This window comes from Tachyglossus aculeatus, chromosome X3 (genome assembly GCF_015852505.1).
Source record: "Tachyglossus aculeatus isolate mTacAcu1 chromosome X3, mTacAcu1.pri, whole genome shotgun sequence".
Lineage (NCBI taxonomy): Eukaryota > Metazoa > Chordata > Mammalia > Monotremata > Tachyglossidae > Tachyglossus > Tachyglossus aculeatus.
Window position 1 is genome coordinate 33,479,964 of NC_052099.1, and position 15,903 is coordinate 33,495,866.

General features: G+C 47.1%; 2 protein-coding genes across 5 annotated transcripts in view; one reads left to right on the forward strand and one right to left on the reverse strand.

Annotated features, from left to right (window-relative positions):
- LOC119948806 overlaps positions 1–9,676 on the reverse strand; it is a 54,646-nt gene extending 44,970 nt beyond the window's left edge. Inside the window, exons 1-2 of the mRNA XM_038770295.1 lie at positions 9,592–9,676; positions 9,338–9,481 (exon numbers count right to left, since the gene is read on the reverse strand). Coding sequence (XP_038626223.1) covers positions 9,338–9,481; positions 9,592–9,676 — 229 coding nt within the window. The remainder of the gene's footprint in view (positions 1–9,337; positions 9,482–9,591) is intronic.
- The window catches only part of GLIPR2 (GLI pathogenesis related 2), a 62,997-nt gene that overhangs the window by 19,785 nt on the left and 27,309 nt on the right, over positions 1–15,903 (forward strand). Inside the window, exons 1-2 of one of the 4 annotated variants that reach the window (XM_038770529.1) lie at positions 1,816–1,871; positions 9,610–9,687. In XM_038770529.1, the coding sequence (XP_038626457.1) occupies positions 9,675–9,687 (13 nt within the window). In that variant the 5' untranslated portion in view covers positions 1,816–1,871; positions 9,610–9,674. Of the gene's footprint in view, positions 1–1,815; positions 1,872–9,138; positions 9,408–9,609; positions 9,688–15,903 lie in introns of those variants that run through there. The other 3 variants (XM_038770526.1, XM_038770528.1, XM_038770527.1) reach the window with 3 other exon arrangements.

The window sequence follows — 15,903 nt, forward strand, 5'->3', positions numbered from 1 at the left end:
CTTCAACTCATCAAAAAAACCCCAAAACCTCCTGAAATCCCACTTCTTCCAGGAGGCTTTACCCAATGAATTGAGAGTCCATTCTTTATTACATGTATTCGTTGTCCGTTCATTATAACTTAAAAATGATACCGCAGGAGAGAGTGCAGAGAAGTGGGACCAAGATGGTTAGGGAAATGGAGCGGTTTCATGTGAGGACAAACAGAAATGGATACAGCCCTTCAGGTCTTAGGAAAACCAAGGCTGAGAGGATATTTGTCTCATTACTCCAGGTGCTTCCCTAACCCGCAATTTATTCCAATGTCTGTCTCTCCCTGTTTGACTGGAAGTTCTTTGAGAGCAGAGATTGTATCTAGCAGCTGTATTGTACTCTCCCAAGCACTTAATACGGTGCTTGGCTGTCCCTCCATTCAATCAATAGATGGATTTATGAAGCACTTACTGTGTGCAGAGCACTGTACTAATCACTTGGGGGAGTACAACACAACAATACAGTGCTCTGCACACAGTAACCGCTCAATAAATAAGATTGAATGAATGAATGAACAGAGTTGGTAGACACATTTCCCGTCTTCAATCAATCAATCAGTCAATCGTACTTATTTATTGAGCGCTTACTGTGAGCAGAGCACTGTACTAAGCGCTTGGGAAGTACAAGTTGGCAACATATAGAGACAGTCCCTACCCAACAGTGGGCTCACAGTCTAAAAGCCTAAATAACTGCCCCCAGATTACCCAGATATATTCATGGTTTATGGAGATCTACCCAAGGGCTGGTGGCTTCTGGGGCATTTTATATACAGTAAAATTGAGCTAATCTGAAAAGGCCTCATGAAAAAAGACCTTAACCATCAATCAATCAATCAATCGTATTTATTATGGAGTGAATACTCTATTTCTCCCATTCCTAATCTATTTTAATATAGATTATAGTGGGTGATGCGTTGGGGCGACGGTTTTTTGGAGCACGTGACTCTCTGCCCCTCATCCCCCTCTCCATCCCCCCATCTTACCTCCTTCCCTTCCCCACAGCACCTGTATACATGTATATATGTTTGTACATATTTATTACTCTATTTAGCAGCGCGCATGCGCCCTGGAGGGAAGGGGGCTCTTCGATGTATGTACATATCTATTCTATTTATTTTATTTTGTTAGCATGTTTGGTTTTGTTCTCTGTCTCCCCCTTTTAGACTGTGAGCCCACTGTTGGGTAGGGACTGTCTCTATAGGTTGCCAACTTGTACTTCCCAAGCGCTTAGTACAGTGCTCTGCACATAGTAAGCGCTCGATAAATACGATTGATTGATTGATTGATTGACTGATTAATATCCGTCTCCCCCTTTTAGACTGTAATCCCCTTGTGGGGGGCGATCACAACAACCAACTCTGTTGCTCCCAAGTGCTCTACCCATAGTCAGAGCTCAATAAATACCACTGATGGACATTTCTAGTGCCAGCTGGCCATCTGTTACAGCTACCTTATTCTCGCTCCTATTGACGATGGTGATCTTCGGTAGGCACAAAAGAGGATAATTTGATCCCTCATGGAGACGTTAAAAGCTGCCAGAGCTGAGGGCAGCGGCGGACAAGCATATTGAGGTGTGGCAGGGGCCATAAGCAGATAATGGCAAACCACAAGTCATAAGGTAAGGAAAAAGGAGGGGTGGAGGGTGGGGCGGGGGGGTGTTCCATTTCTTCAGTGGCAAGAATGAGGAAGGACGGAGCCTGGGTTAATTTTAGCTGGTGGAGTTTTGCAAAGAGTTTTCAAAATAATTCGGTCCACCCAAACTCTAGCTCTGCCTTCCGCTGTCCCCCTCCCTCCTCCTCCTCCTCCTCCAGCGGCCCCCTACTGAAGCTCGACAGCTCGTGGTAGGTTGATAATAATAATAATAATAATAATAATAATAATGGCATTTGTTAAGCGCTTACTATGTGCAAAGCACTGTTCTAAGCTCTGGGGGGATATAATGTGATCAGGTTGTTCCACGTGGGGCTCACAGTTAATCCCCATTTTACAGATGAGGGAACTGAGGCTCAGAGAAGTTAAGTGACTTGCCCAAGGTCACACAGCAGACATGTGGCGGAGCTGGAATTCGAACCCATGGCCTCTGACTCCAAAGCCCGGGCTCTTTCCACTGAGCCACGCTGATGCCCGCCTGCTGATGATGCCCGCTTTCAGCAAGGCCTGGGTGTGGGCTCCACTGAGTTAGTGCCGGCCTGAGGCCTGTGTTGGGGGGGAGGCTGATGTTGGATGGAGGTTAGAGGGGGGAGGGAGGAGGCCAGGAGGCCAACGTTGCTGGGGGGGGGGGGGGGACCACCAGGAGGGAGAGGGAGGCTGGCATGTGGGGGGCAGGAAGAGGGGGAGTGAGGGGGCAGGATGTATGAATGAATGAAGGAGAGGGGGAGGCCAGCAGGTGGGTGGGTGGGTGAAGAGCCAGGAAGGGGGGGAAGGAGTCTGCCAGTTCATTCATTCATTCAATCGTACTTATTCAGCGCTTACTGTGTGCAGAGCACTATACTAAATGCTTGGGATGTACAAGTTGGCAACATATAGAGATGGTCCCTACCCAACAGCGGGCTCACAGTCTAGAAGGGGGGAGACAGCCGACGAAACACATTAACAAAGTAAATAGAATAGTAAATATGTACAAGTAAAATAGAGTAATCAATCTGTACAAACATATATCCAGGTGCTGTGGGGAGGGGAAGGAGGTAGGGTGAGGGGGTGAGGAAGGAGGGGGCTGAGTGTGGGAAGGCCTCCTGGAGGAGGTGAGCTCTCAACAGGGTTTTGAAAGGAGGAAGAGAGGCAGTTGGGGGGCGGGGGGAGGCCAGGAAGAGGGGGAGGGAGAACTAAGGGGGGGCAGGAAGGGAGGGCCAGGAAGAGGGGGAGGGAGGCTAGTGGGAGGGGAGAGAGAACTAAGGGGGGGGGGGAACCAAAAGGGGGGTCAGGAAGGGTGAGAACGGGGGGGAGGCCGGGAAAGGAGGGAGGTAGTGGAGGGAGAAGCCAGAAGCCCCCCGGCCGGGGGTGGGGGTGGGGGTGGGGGCAGGTCCATCAGGGGGAAGGGGGAAGATGAGGAGGAGGAGGAAGAGAAGAGGGAGAGGAGAGGAACAGGAGAAGAGGAGGAGGAGGAGGAGAGGAGGGGGAGGAGAGGGAAGAGGAGGAGGAAGAGAAGGAGGAGGAGGGAGAGGAGGAGGAGGAAGAGGAGGAGGAGAAGAAGAGAAGGAGGAGGAGGGGGAAGAGGAAGAGAAGGAGGAGGAGGAGGAGGAGGAAGAGGAGAAGAGGATGGGAGGAGGAGGAGGGTAAGAAAGAGGAAGGGGAGGATGAGGAGAAGAGAAGGAAGAGAAGAGGAGGAGAAGAAGGAGGAGAAGAAGGAGGAAGAGAGGAGGATAGAAGAGGAGGATGGAAGAGAAGGAGGAGAAAAAGGAGGAGGAGAAGAGGAGGAGGTAGAAGAGCAGGAGGAGAAGAGGAGGAGGTAGAAGAGCAGGAGGAGAAGAGAAAGAGGAGGAGGGGGTGAGAAGAAGAGGAGGAGGGGAGGGGAGAAGAGGAGGAGGAGGGTGAGAAAGAGGGAGAGGAGAAGAGAAGGAAGAGAAGAGGCGGAGAAAAGGAGAAGAGGAGGAAGAGAGGAGGATAGAAGAGGAGGAGGGGAGGGGAGAAGAGGAGGAGGAGGGTGAGAAAGAGGGAGAGGAGAAGAGAAGGAAGAGAAGAGGCGGAGAAAAGGAGAAGAGGAGGAAGAGAGGAGGATAGAAGAGGAGGAGGATAGAAGAGAAGGAGGAGAAAAAGGAGGAGAAGAGGAGGAGGTAGAAGAGCAGGAGGAGAGGAGGAGGAGGAGAAATGGAGGAGGAGGAGGAGAGAAGGAGGAGGACAGACGAGGAGGAGGAAGAAAAGGAGGAGAAGAGGAGGAGGAGGAGGAGCAGGAGGAGGAGGAGGAGGAGGCGGCAGGCCTAACCCCTTGGCCCTCCCCCGGGCCCGGGCCCGTCCCCGGCCACTCACCGGTTGTCCCCCCGCCCAGCAGCACGGCCAGCAGGAAAAACATCCCGACAGAGGCCGGCCGGCCGGGGACCCAGGAACCCGGGGACCCGGGGACCCAGGAACCCTCTCCCGCCCAGCCCGCTCCTCTCCTCTCCTCTCCTCTCCTCTCCTCTCCCGGCCCCCGCGCCCTGACCTCTGACCCCGCCCCAGCCCCAGCCGTTAGCCCCCAGCCCCCCGGCTGGGCGCTCACTACGGGCCCGGCGCCCTGCCACCCGCCGGGGGACCCAGCCGCTCGCCACCCAGCCCGCACTGAGGATTTCTACTTTATCCACTCATTCCACCGGATTCACTGAGCGCCGACTGTGTGCACAGCACTGGACTAAGCGCTTGGGACAGGACAAATTTATTACTCCATTTATTTTACTTGTACATATCTATTCTATTTATTTTATTTTGTTAGTACGTTTGGTTTTGTTCTCTGTCTCCCCCTTTTAGACTGTGAGCCCACTGGTGGGGAGGGACCGTCTCTAGATGTTGCCAACTTGGACTTCCCAAGCGCTTAGTACAGTGCTCTGCACACAGCAAGCACTCAATAAATACAATTGATTGATTGATTGATCGACAAATCATCCCTCCCCATCCCCCCCGCCTTACCTCCTTCCCCTCCCCACAGCACCTGGATATATGTATATATGTTTGTACAGACTTATTACTCTATTTATTGATTGATTTTACTTGTACAGATTTATTCCATTTATTTTACTTGGTTAATATGTTTTGTTTTGTTGTCTGTCTCCCCCTTCTAGACTGTGAGCCCACTGTTGGGTAGGGACCGTCTCTACGTGTTGCCAACTTGGACTTCCCAAGCGCTTAGTGCAGTGCCCTGCACACAGTAAGCACTCAATAAATAAAATTGAATTAATGAATAATAATAATAATTTTTGTTATTAAGCACTTACCGAGTCCTCTTTTAGACTGTGAGCCCACTGTTGGGTAGGGACTGTCTCTATATGTTGCCAACTTGGACTTCCCAAGCACTTAGTACAGTGCTCTGTACACAGTAAGCGCTCAATAAATGCGATTGATTGACTTACCGAGTGCAGAACACTGGACTAAGGACTCCAGGGAGGACAACACAACAGTCAACAGCTGCATTCCCTGCCCACAATGGGCTTACAGATGAGGGAACTGAGGCTCTGCGAAGTTAAGTGACTTGCCCAAGGTCACACAGCGGACATGTGGCCTTCCTCCTTCCTCTCTCCCTCCTCCATCCCCCCGTCTTACCTCCTTCCCTTCCCCACAGCACCTGTATATATGTATATATGTTTGTACATATTTATTACTCTTTATTTATTTATTTATTTTACTTGTACATATGTTTGTACATATTTATTACTCTATATATTTATTTATTTATTTTACTTGTACATATCTATTCTATTTATTTTATTTTGTTAGTAGGTTTGGTTTTGTTCTCTGTCTCCCCCTTTTAGACTGTGAACCCACTGTTGGGTAGGGACTGTCTCTATATGTTGCCAATTTGTACTTCCCAAGCGCTTAGTACAGTGCTCTGCACATAGTAAGCGCTCAATAAATATGATTGATTGATTGATTGATTACAGTCAGACATAGTCCCTGCCACCCTATGTAGGGAAAGCAAAGGCCGAATGGGAGGGAGACCAAGGATTGAATCCCCATTTTACAGGTGGGAAACATGAGGCACAGACAAGTTAAGTGACTTGCCCGAGATCACAGAGCAAGCAAGGCTTACTGGCTAGACTCACTCTGGGACTGAATGTCTAGACTGTGAGCTTGTTGCGGGCTTGTCTATTGTTCTATTGGACTCTCCCAAGCATTTAGTACAGTGCTCTGCACACAGCCAGCTCACGATGAATACGATTGAGTAACTGAACGAATCAAATCCCCATTTTACAGGTGGGAGACTGAGGCACAGACAAGTTGAGTGACTTGCCCAAGGTCACACAGCCGGCAAAACGTGCAGTCTAGCTGTACTCACTGAGCATGCCGAACACTGTGAGCGCTCAGTAAATGCTGTTGCTTGTTTGATCGGCAGGACTTGGGCAAGTGTGTGTGAAATTCAACATTTTCAATCACATGTTGAGCACTTACTATGTGCACAGCACTGTACTAACCGCTTAGGAGAGTACAATATAACAGTAAACGGACACATTCCCTGCCCACAACGAACTTACAGTCCACAGTCATTAGATTTGGCCTGGATTCACTTACCAGTAAGTTCACAGTAAGCGCTCAGCCGGTTGTGGGCAGGGATTGTCTCTATTTGTTGCCAAATTGTACTTTCCAAGCGCTTAGTACAGTGCTCTGCACACTGTAAACGCTCAATAAATATGATTGAATGAATGAATGAGTAAATATCAATTTTTTTAATGGCATTTGTTAAGCACTCACTATGTGCTAGGCACTGTTCTAAGCGCTCAGTAAATATCAATTATTTTTTAATGGCATTTGTTAAGCACTCACTATGTGCTAGGCACTGTTCTAAGTGCTCAGTAAATATCAATTATTTTTTTAATGGCATTTGTTAAGCACTCATTATGTGCCAGACACTGTTCTAAGCGCTCAGTAAATATCAATGATTTTTTTAATGGCATTTGTTAAGCACTCAGTATGTGCCAGGCGCTGTTCTAAGCGCTCAGTAAGTATCAGTGATTTTTTTAATGGCATTTGTTAAGACTTATTAGGTGCCAGGCACTGTTCTAAGCGCTCAGTAAGTATCAATGATTTTTTTAATGGCATTTGTTAAGACATAATGTGCCAGGCACTGTTCTAAGCGCTCAGTAAGTATCAATGATTTTTTTTAATGGCATTTGTTAAGCACTTATTATGTGCCAGGCACTGTTCTAAGCACTCAGTAAGTATCAATGATTTTTTTAATGGCATTTGTTAAGACTTATTATGTGCCAGGCACTGTTCTAAGCGCTCAGTAAATATCAATGATTTTTTTAATGGCATTTGTTAAGCACTTATTATGTGCCAGGCACTGTTCTAAGCGCTCAGTAAATATCAATGATTTTTTTAATGGCATTTGTTAATAATAATAATAATGATGATGGTATTTGTTAAGCGCTTACTATGTGCAAAGCACTGTTCTAGGCTCTGGGGGAATACAAGGTGATCGGGTTGTCCCACGGGGGGCTCACAGTCTTGATCCCCCTTTTACAGATGAGGTAACTGAGGCACAGAGAAGTTAAGTGGCTTGCCCAAGGTCACACAGCTAAGTGGCTGAGCAGGGATTCGAACCCATGACCTCTGACTCCCAAGCCCACACTCTTTCCACTGAGCCATGCTGCTTCTCATAAGTTAAGCACTTATTATGTGCCAGGCACTGTTCTAAGCACTCAATAAATATCAATGATTTTTTTAATGGCATTTGTTAAACACTTATTATGTGCCAGGCACTGTTCTAAGCGCTCAGTAAGTATCAATGATTTTCTTAATGGCATTTGTTAAGCACTTATTATGTGCCAGGCACTGTTCTAAGCGCTCAGTTAAGTATCAATGATTCTTTTAATGGCATTTGTTAAGCACTTATTATGTGCCAGGCACTGTTCTAAGCGCTCAGTAAATATCAATGATTTTTTTAATGGGATTTGTTAAACACTTATTATGTGCCAGGCACTGTTCTAAGCACTCAATAAATATCAATGATTTTTTTAATGGCATTTGTTAAGCACTTATTATGTGCCAGGCACTGTTCTAAGCGCTCAGTAAATATCAATGATTTTTTTTAATGGCATTTGTTAAGCACTTATTATGTGCCAGGCACTGTTCTAAGCGCTCAGTATCAATGATTTTTTTAATGGCATTTGTTAATAATAATAATAATGGTATTTGTTAAGTGCTTACTATGTGCAAAGCACTGTTCTAGGCACTGGGGGAATACAAGGTGATCAGGTTGTCCCACGGGGGGCTCACAGTCTTAATCCCCCTTTTACAGATGAGGTAACTGAGGCACAGAGAAGTTAAGTGGCTTGCTCAAGGTCACACAGCTAAGTGGCTGAGCCAGGATTCGAACCCATGACCTCTGACTCCCAAGCCCGCACTCTTTCCACTGAGCCACGCTGCTTCTCATAAGTTAAGCACTTATTATGTGCCAGGCACTGTTCTAAGTGCTCAGTAAGTATCAATGATTTTTTAAATGGCATTTGTTAAGACATTATGTGCCAGGCACTGTTCTAAGTACTCAGTAAGTATCAATGATTTTTTAAATGGCATTTGTTAAGACTTATTATGTGCCAGGCACTGTTCTAAGTGCTCAGTAAATATCAATGATTTTTTAATGGCATTTGTTAAGCACTTATTATGTGCCAGGCGCTGTTCTAAGCGCTCAATAAATAGCAATTTTTATGGCATTTTTTAAGCGCTTATTATGTGTCAGGCATTATTCTAAGCACTGGGGTATATGCAAGCTAAACGGGTTGGACGCAGTCCCTTTGTCCCACATCAGGCTCACAGTTTTAATTCCCATTTACACATGAGGTCACTGAGGAACAGAGAAGTGAAGTGACTAGCCCAAGATCACACAGCAGACAAGTGGCAGAGCTGGGATTAGAACCCAAGTCCTCTGTCTCCCAAGCTTGTTCTCTACCCATTAGGTCACGCTGCTCCTTTGTTGATTGATTACATTTCCTGCCCACAAGGAGCTCATGGCCCATTTAGCTTCCCATGTGTCCCTTTTTTTAAAAAAAAAATGGCATTTGTTAAGCGTTTAGTATACGCCAGGCACTGTTCTAAGCGCTAAGCCAACAGTCACCACTTCAGCTTGGCCCAGGCAGAAGTTTCAGTGCTTGGGGAAACTTTGGCGAGCTTGTGGCATTTTGCCTGAGGTTGGATGCCAGGGTTCAAGTCATTAACCTGAAAACGCCTTTGAACTGCTCCTCTTGTATCTTAAATCCTTGATAGCAACCTTAATTATATCAAATAAAAGTAAAGTGCATGCCTTTTTTTTTTGGATCTGGGGGGATTCCGCGGAAGAGAAAGTAAAATCAGTTCACTTTGGACTTAGGATTCACAGTTTGAAGCACTTTCTCTTGAATTTCACCAAGCGGCTGCGATTCCATTATTCTGATTTCTGAGCATCCTGAAATGGGCTTTATCCAAATTGCGTCGCATTAAACGTCGCAACAGAGCGTAAAGAGTCAAGGGAAAGCAAAAGATTTGCAAAATGTTAGCGCCGGTAATTGAAAACAAAACCAACCAGAAAGCCCCTAGCAATCTAAGTTCACTCTGGCCCAGACCAAGTTAGCTTCGTCACAGCCGCAAGGCGAGCTCTGAATTTCCCAACTCCCCTTCCCCATTTTTCCTCTTTTGTCAGCTCACGTACCGCGGTCGAAGCTGTTTTGTCCATACTGCCGGCCCCAACCTCGCTGATAATTACTAAAGTGAGTTGGAATGTGAGTCCATATGGAGTTTCCCGATCCGCTCGCTTTCTCTGGAGGATAAATAAGCCTTGTTCCGAAACAGGCATCTTGTTAAGAAAAATAGTTTCTTTATTCCTTATAAGGCATGAGCCGGTTGGAGTGATCGGAATGGGTGGTTACGGTTTCACTGTGTTGTGAGCTCCAGCTAACGGCAGACGGTCTCTTCTCCACACAGGCGGCTCTGAAAGCTTTCGGCTCACCGAGCAGGAGGAAGAACTCGAAGCGAGCAACAAAGAGATCATGGGAAAATCAGGTGAGCGACACTGTTGGCACGAGGCCTGTTCCTCTGGTCCCCGCCACTGATTTCTTTAAAGGGAGATCAGGGGCTGGGTTTCTTGCAACTTCCCAAACCGGAGAAGGGATGCTTCAGACCGGAATCTCAGCTTGAGGTTGGAGCGGGAGGCCCAACCGTAGCGTGGGATCTTATCTTTTAGACTGTGAGCCCACTGTTGGGTAGGGACTGTCTCTATATGTTGCCAATTTGTACTTCCCAAGCGCTTAGTACAGTGCTCTGCACATAGTGAGCGCTCAATAAATACGATTGATGATGATGATGATGATGATCTTGTCCGGGAGACGACGGGGACGGCTCCCTCCGGCAGGACTGTTTGGCGAGTCTTTTTAATAATAATAATCATAATGTTGGTATTTGTTAGGAGAGTCTTTTGACTCTCATAAGGTTGGTATTTGTTAAGCGCTTACTATGTGCAAAGCACTGTTCTAAGAACCAAGAGTGCTCTGGAGACGGATTCCCGCCAACGGATGACATCCGAATGCTTGTAAAAAAGGAACGTGTGAAAATTTCATGGCAGTTGCGGAGCGGGCCCGGGGTGATGTTTGAAACGGCGGTAGGGGCAGTTTTCGGAAATGGTTCACGTCTTGGACGGTCGAAGGGGTGCCAGGCCGGGCGGGAAGCCAGTTATATTTGTCTCTGTATGTTGCCAATTTGTACTTCCCAAGCGCTTAGTACAGTGCTCTGCACATAGTAAGCGCTCAATAAATACGATTGGTGATGATGATGATGATATTTCCCCGGGGGCATCTTTCAGCGGGGGACGGGCAGAGGGACCCCAACGTCGTTGCCAGGGTGTGGCAGCTGTGGAGGGAAGAATGGCCTTTCCCTGAGCCAGAGATGCTGTCATCCGAGAGAGCTCCCGGAGGACTGGGGGTTGGGAGGGATTCTGCAGCGAACAATTCCATCGCCGCCGTGGACATGAGGTCACATTTCATCAGGAGACCCCGCAGCGCTCTCGGCCAAAGGCCGGGCCCTTCCCAGCTGTTCCATAAAGGCTTTTGGAAGGCGCTGAGGAAAAGCCAGATGCAGCTGGCCTCCCTGTTGCGGACGCCCTCCCCCAACTCCTGAGCTGTAGGAAGAGGGCGGGAAGCCCTTACAACCCCCAAAGGAGCCTGCTGAGCTGTGGGGGAGGAGGGGTGCATTCCTTCATTCATTTGATCGCACTTATTGAGCCCTTACTCTGTGCAGAGCACTGTATTAAGCGATTGGGAGAGTACAAACTCTAATAATCATCAATCGTATTTATGGAGCGCTTACTGTGTGCAGAGCACTGTACTAAGGGCTGGATAATGATGGCATTTGTTAAGCGCTTACTACGTGCAGAGCACTGCTCTAAGCGCTGGGGAGGTTACAAGGTGATCACCTTGTCCCATGGGGGTGGACTCATAGTCTTAATCCCCATTTTACAGATGAGGGAACTGAGGCCCAGAGAAGTGAAGTGACTCGCCCAAAGTCACACAGCTGACAGTTGGCCGAGCTGGGCTTTGAACCCGTGACCTCTGACTCCAAAGCCCGGGCTCTTTCCACTGAGCCACGCTGCTTCTCTATCCACACATCTCCCCACGGGATGGAATGGCTCCCCTCAATCAATCAATCAATCAATCAGTCGTATTTATTGAGCGCTTACTATGTGCAGAGCACTGGACTAAGCGCTTGGGAAGTACAAGTTGGCAACACATAGAGACAGTCCCTACCCAACAGTGGGCTCACAGTCTAAAAGGGGAACGGAGAACAAAACAAAACATACTAACAAAATAAAATAAATAGAATAGATATGTACAAGTAAAATAAATAAATAAATAGAGTAATAAATATGTACAAACATATATACATATATACAGGTGCTGTGGGGAAGGGACCCTCACAGGGTCCCCCAAAGTTTGACTGCCGTATCAGCCTCTCAATCAATCGGGCGATCAACCCATTGAGCGCTTACTCTGTGCTGTGCACTCTGCCCTGGACTAAGCGCCTGAGAAAGTACAACAGAGTTGATGATCCGTGCCCACAGGGGGCTTACAGTCTCCCCGCTTTAATTGGAACTACATGCTGCTACCTGGGCAGGGAACCTATCTGTAAAATGGGGATGAAGACCGTGAGCCCCCCGTGGGACAACCTGATCACCTTGTAACCTCCCCAGCGCTTAGAACAGTGCTTTGCACATAGTAAGTGCTCAATAAATGCCATCATCATCATCATTATTATTATTATTATCTGTAAAATGGGGATGAAGACCGTGAGCCCCCCATGGGACAACCCGATCACCTTGTACCTTCCCCAGTGCTTAGAATAGTGCTTGGCACGTAGTAAGCGCTTAATAAATGCCATCATCATCATCACCATTATTATCTGTAAAATGGGGATGAAGACCGTGAGCCCCCCGTGGGACAACCTGATCACCTTGTAACCTCCCCAGCGCTTTGAACGGTGCTTTGCACATAGTAAGCGCTTAATAAATGCCACCATCATCATCATTATTATTATTATCTGTAAAATGGGGATGAAGACCGTGAGCTGCCTGTGGGACAACCTGATCACCTTGTAACCTCCCCAGCGCTTAGAACAGTGCTTTGCACATAGTAAGCGCTTAATAAATGCCATCATCATCATCAACATCTACCAACTCTGTTGTATTGTGCCCACCCAAGCGCTTAGTACAGTACTGTGCGCACAGAAAGCGCTCCATCGATCATCCCGAAATGTTGCTTGGAACACAGCCCGGCACTCCTCAAAAGCCTAAAAGAGCTGCCCATTGTCCTCCTCGTCAAATAAAAACCCCTTACCAGTTGGGTTCAGGATTCTCCAATGGTTCTCCCGAACTTACACATCAGAATTTTAGACTGCGAGCCCACTGTTGGGTAGGGACTGTCTCTATATGTTGCCAATTTCTACTTCGCAAGTGCTTAGTACAGTGCTCGGCACATAGTAAGCGCTCAATAAATACGATTGATGATGAATTCCTCACCCTTTACTCCCTAGCTCCCTCTCTAGACTGTAAGCTCGCCGTGGGCAGGGAACGTGTCTGCCGCCTCTGTTGTACCGTGCTCCGGGCGCTCAGTACAGTGCTCTGCACATAGTAAGCACTCAGTAAATACCATCGATAGCTCACCTCCTTAACTGGACCGATCTCTCTCTAGCCTCCCACCTCTTCCCCTTTTATTCCCCCTGGCCTAGAAATCCTCTTCTCCCCACCCCACCCCACCCCATCATTCAGCCCACGGCTCTCCCCATCTTCAAAGTCCTCCTGAAAAGTCCACCACCTCCAGGAAGTCTTCAACAAATTAATTCACATCCTCCCAGGGCGTGTTGACTTTGCCCTTCGGTATTTTACGCCCACACCTCAGCACTTAGGTAAAAAAGTGTATTTATATATGTGTATGAGAAGCAGCGTGGCTCAGTGGAAAGAGCACGGGCTTTGGAGTCAGAGGTCATGGGTTCAAATCCCGGCACTGCCAATTGTCAGCTGTGTGACTTTGGGCATGTCACTTCACTTCTCTGGGCCTCAGTTCCCTCGTCTGTAAAATGGGGATTAAGACTGTGAGCCCCCCGTGGGACAACGTGATCACCTTGTAGCCTCCTCAGCGCTTAGAACAGTGCTTTGCACATAGTAAGCGCTTAATAAATGCTATCATTATTATTATTATTATTTATTGAAAATTTGAATAGTTCCACTATCCGTATGTAATCTCGGTCTGAGTGTCTCCCCTATTAAATTGTAAACCCCTCAAGGGCTGGGGTGCATTTTTTAATACTAACAATAAAGATGGTATGTGGTAAGCGCTTACTATGTGCCAAACACTCTTCTAAGCACTGGGGGAGACACAGGCTTATCAGGTTGCCCCAGGTGGGGCTCACAGTCTTAATCCCCATTTTACAGATGAGGTAACTGAGACACAGAGAAGTTAGTGATTTGCCCAAAGTCACCCAGAGGATAAATTGCAGAGCCAGGATTAGAACCCATGACCTCCGACTCCCAAACCCGAGCTCTTTCCTGTATATATGTTTGTTCGAATTTATTACTCTATTTATTTATTTAGAGAGGCAGCGTGACTCAGAGAAGCAGCGTGGCTCAGTGGAAAGAGCACGGGCTTTGGAGTCAGAGGGCGTGGGTTCGAATCCCTGCTCTGCCGCATGCCTGCTGTGTGACCTTGGGCAAGTCGCTTCACTTCTCTGAGCCTCAGTTATCTCATCTGTAAAATGGGGATTAAGACTGTGAGCCCCGTGTGGGACAACCTGATCACCTCGTATCCCCCCAGCGCTTAGAACAGTGCTTTGCATATAGTAAGCGCTTAACAAATGCCATTATTATTATTATTGTTTATTTTACTTGAACATATCTATTCTATTTATTTTATTTTGTTAATATGTTTGGTTTTGTTCTCTGTCTCCCCCTTCTAGACTGTGAGCCCACTGTTGGGTAGGGACCGTCTCTAGATGTTGCCAACTTGGACTTCCCAAGTGCTTAGTACAGTGTTCTGCACACAGTAAGCGCTCAATAAATACGATTGATTGATTGATTAAGCCACGGTGCCGTTGTACTCTCCCGAGTGTTTGATACACTGCTCTCCGCTCAGTAAATACCAATGCTAAGAAAAAACTACCTTATTTATCTGTACTGGTTTGAATACAATGTTATATAGAGAAGCGGCGCGGCTCAGTGGAAAGAGCGCGGTCTTGGGAGTCAGAGGTCGTGGGTTCTAATCCCGGCTCCGCCACTTGTCGGCTGTGTGACTTTGGGCGAGTCACTTCACTTCTCCGCATGGGACATGCGGACATGGGACACTTCATGGGACATGGGACACTTCACCGCATGGGACAACCTGATCACCTTGTATCCTCCCCAGCGCTTAGAACAGTGCTTTGCACATAGTAAGCGCTTAACAAATACCAAAATTATTATTATTATTATTATTCTCTGTGCCTCAGTCACCTCATCTGGAAAACGAGGATTAAGACTGTGAGCCCCATGTGGGACAACCTGTTTACCTTGTATCTCCCCCAGCGCTTAAAACAGTGCTTGGCACATAGTAGGCGCTTCACAAATACCAAAATTATTATTCTATAGAGGAAAACGGTTTCCATTGGAGCTCAACTCGATAATAACTCATATTGCTGAATCCTCAGTTGAGATTCGCGTTGTTTCCGCTTCTCCTGCAAAGAATGAGAATGCAGCGTGTCTTTCCTGCTGGGGGTTGTTTTAAAGTGATTTTACAAGCGTATTTGCATCGCCTTCTTTTAATATATTTCTAGCGGCACTTTTCGTTTGAAGATGAAGCTTCCGCCGGTGAGATTGCATCAGTGTGGCTGACAAAACCCAAGTGGGACTGCCAATCTTTCTCACCTTATGTGGCTGATGTCAGTGTTGGGGATATAATTCAGTGGCAGAGCGCCTGCTTTGCGTGTACAAGGCCCCGAGTTCGATCCCCGGCATCCCCAGTTTTCAGCGCTTAGAACAGTGCTCTGCACATAGTAAGCGCTTAAGAAATGCCATCATCATCAGTCGATCAATTGTATTTACTGAGTACTTACTGTGTGCAGCGTACTTCAGCGCTTAGAACGGTGCTTTGTACGTAGTAAGTGCTGAATAAATGTCACTGTTATTTTTATTATTACTATACTAAGCACTTGGGAGAGAATCAATCAATCAATCATATTTATTGAGCGCTTACTGTGTGCAGAGCACTGTATTAAGCGCTTGGGAAGTAGAAGTTGGCAACATATAGAGACAGTTAATCAATCAATCGTATTTATTGAGCACTTACTGTGTGCAGAGCACTGTACTGAGCGCTTGGGAAGTACAAGTTGGCAACATATAGAGACAGTCCCTACCCAACAGTGGGTTCACAGTCTAAAACGTGGGCTCACAGTCTAAAAGAATAACATAACAGAGTTGGTAGACATGATCCCTGCCCTCAAGGAGTTTACTGATGTTAAAATAAATCAATCAATTACGGAATTGCGCTTAAATGCACAGATTTCTGCCCTGGACTAAGTGCTGGAGGTGAGGGGTGGGACATTGAGGGAGGAAATGCAACGCAAAAGGGAGGGAGAGAAGAGAAGCAGCGTGGCTCAGTGGAAAGACCTTGGGCTTTGGAGTCTGAGGTCCTGGGTTCAAATTCCAACTCCGCCACTTGTCAGCTGTGTGACTTTGGGCAAGTCACTTCACTTCTCTGGGCC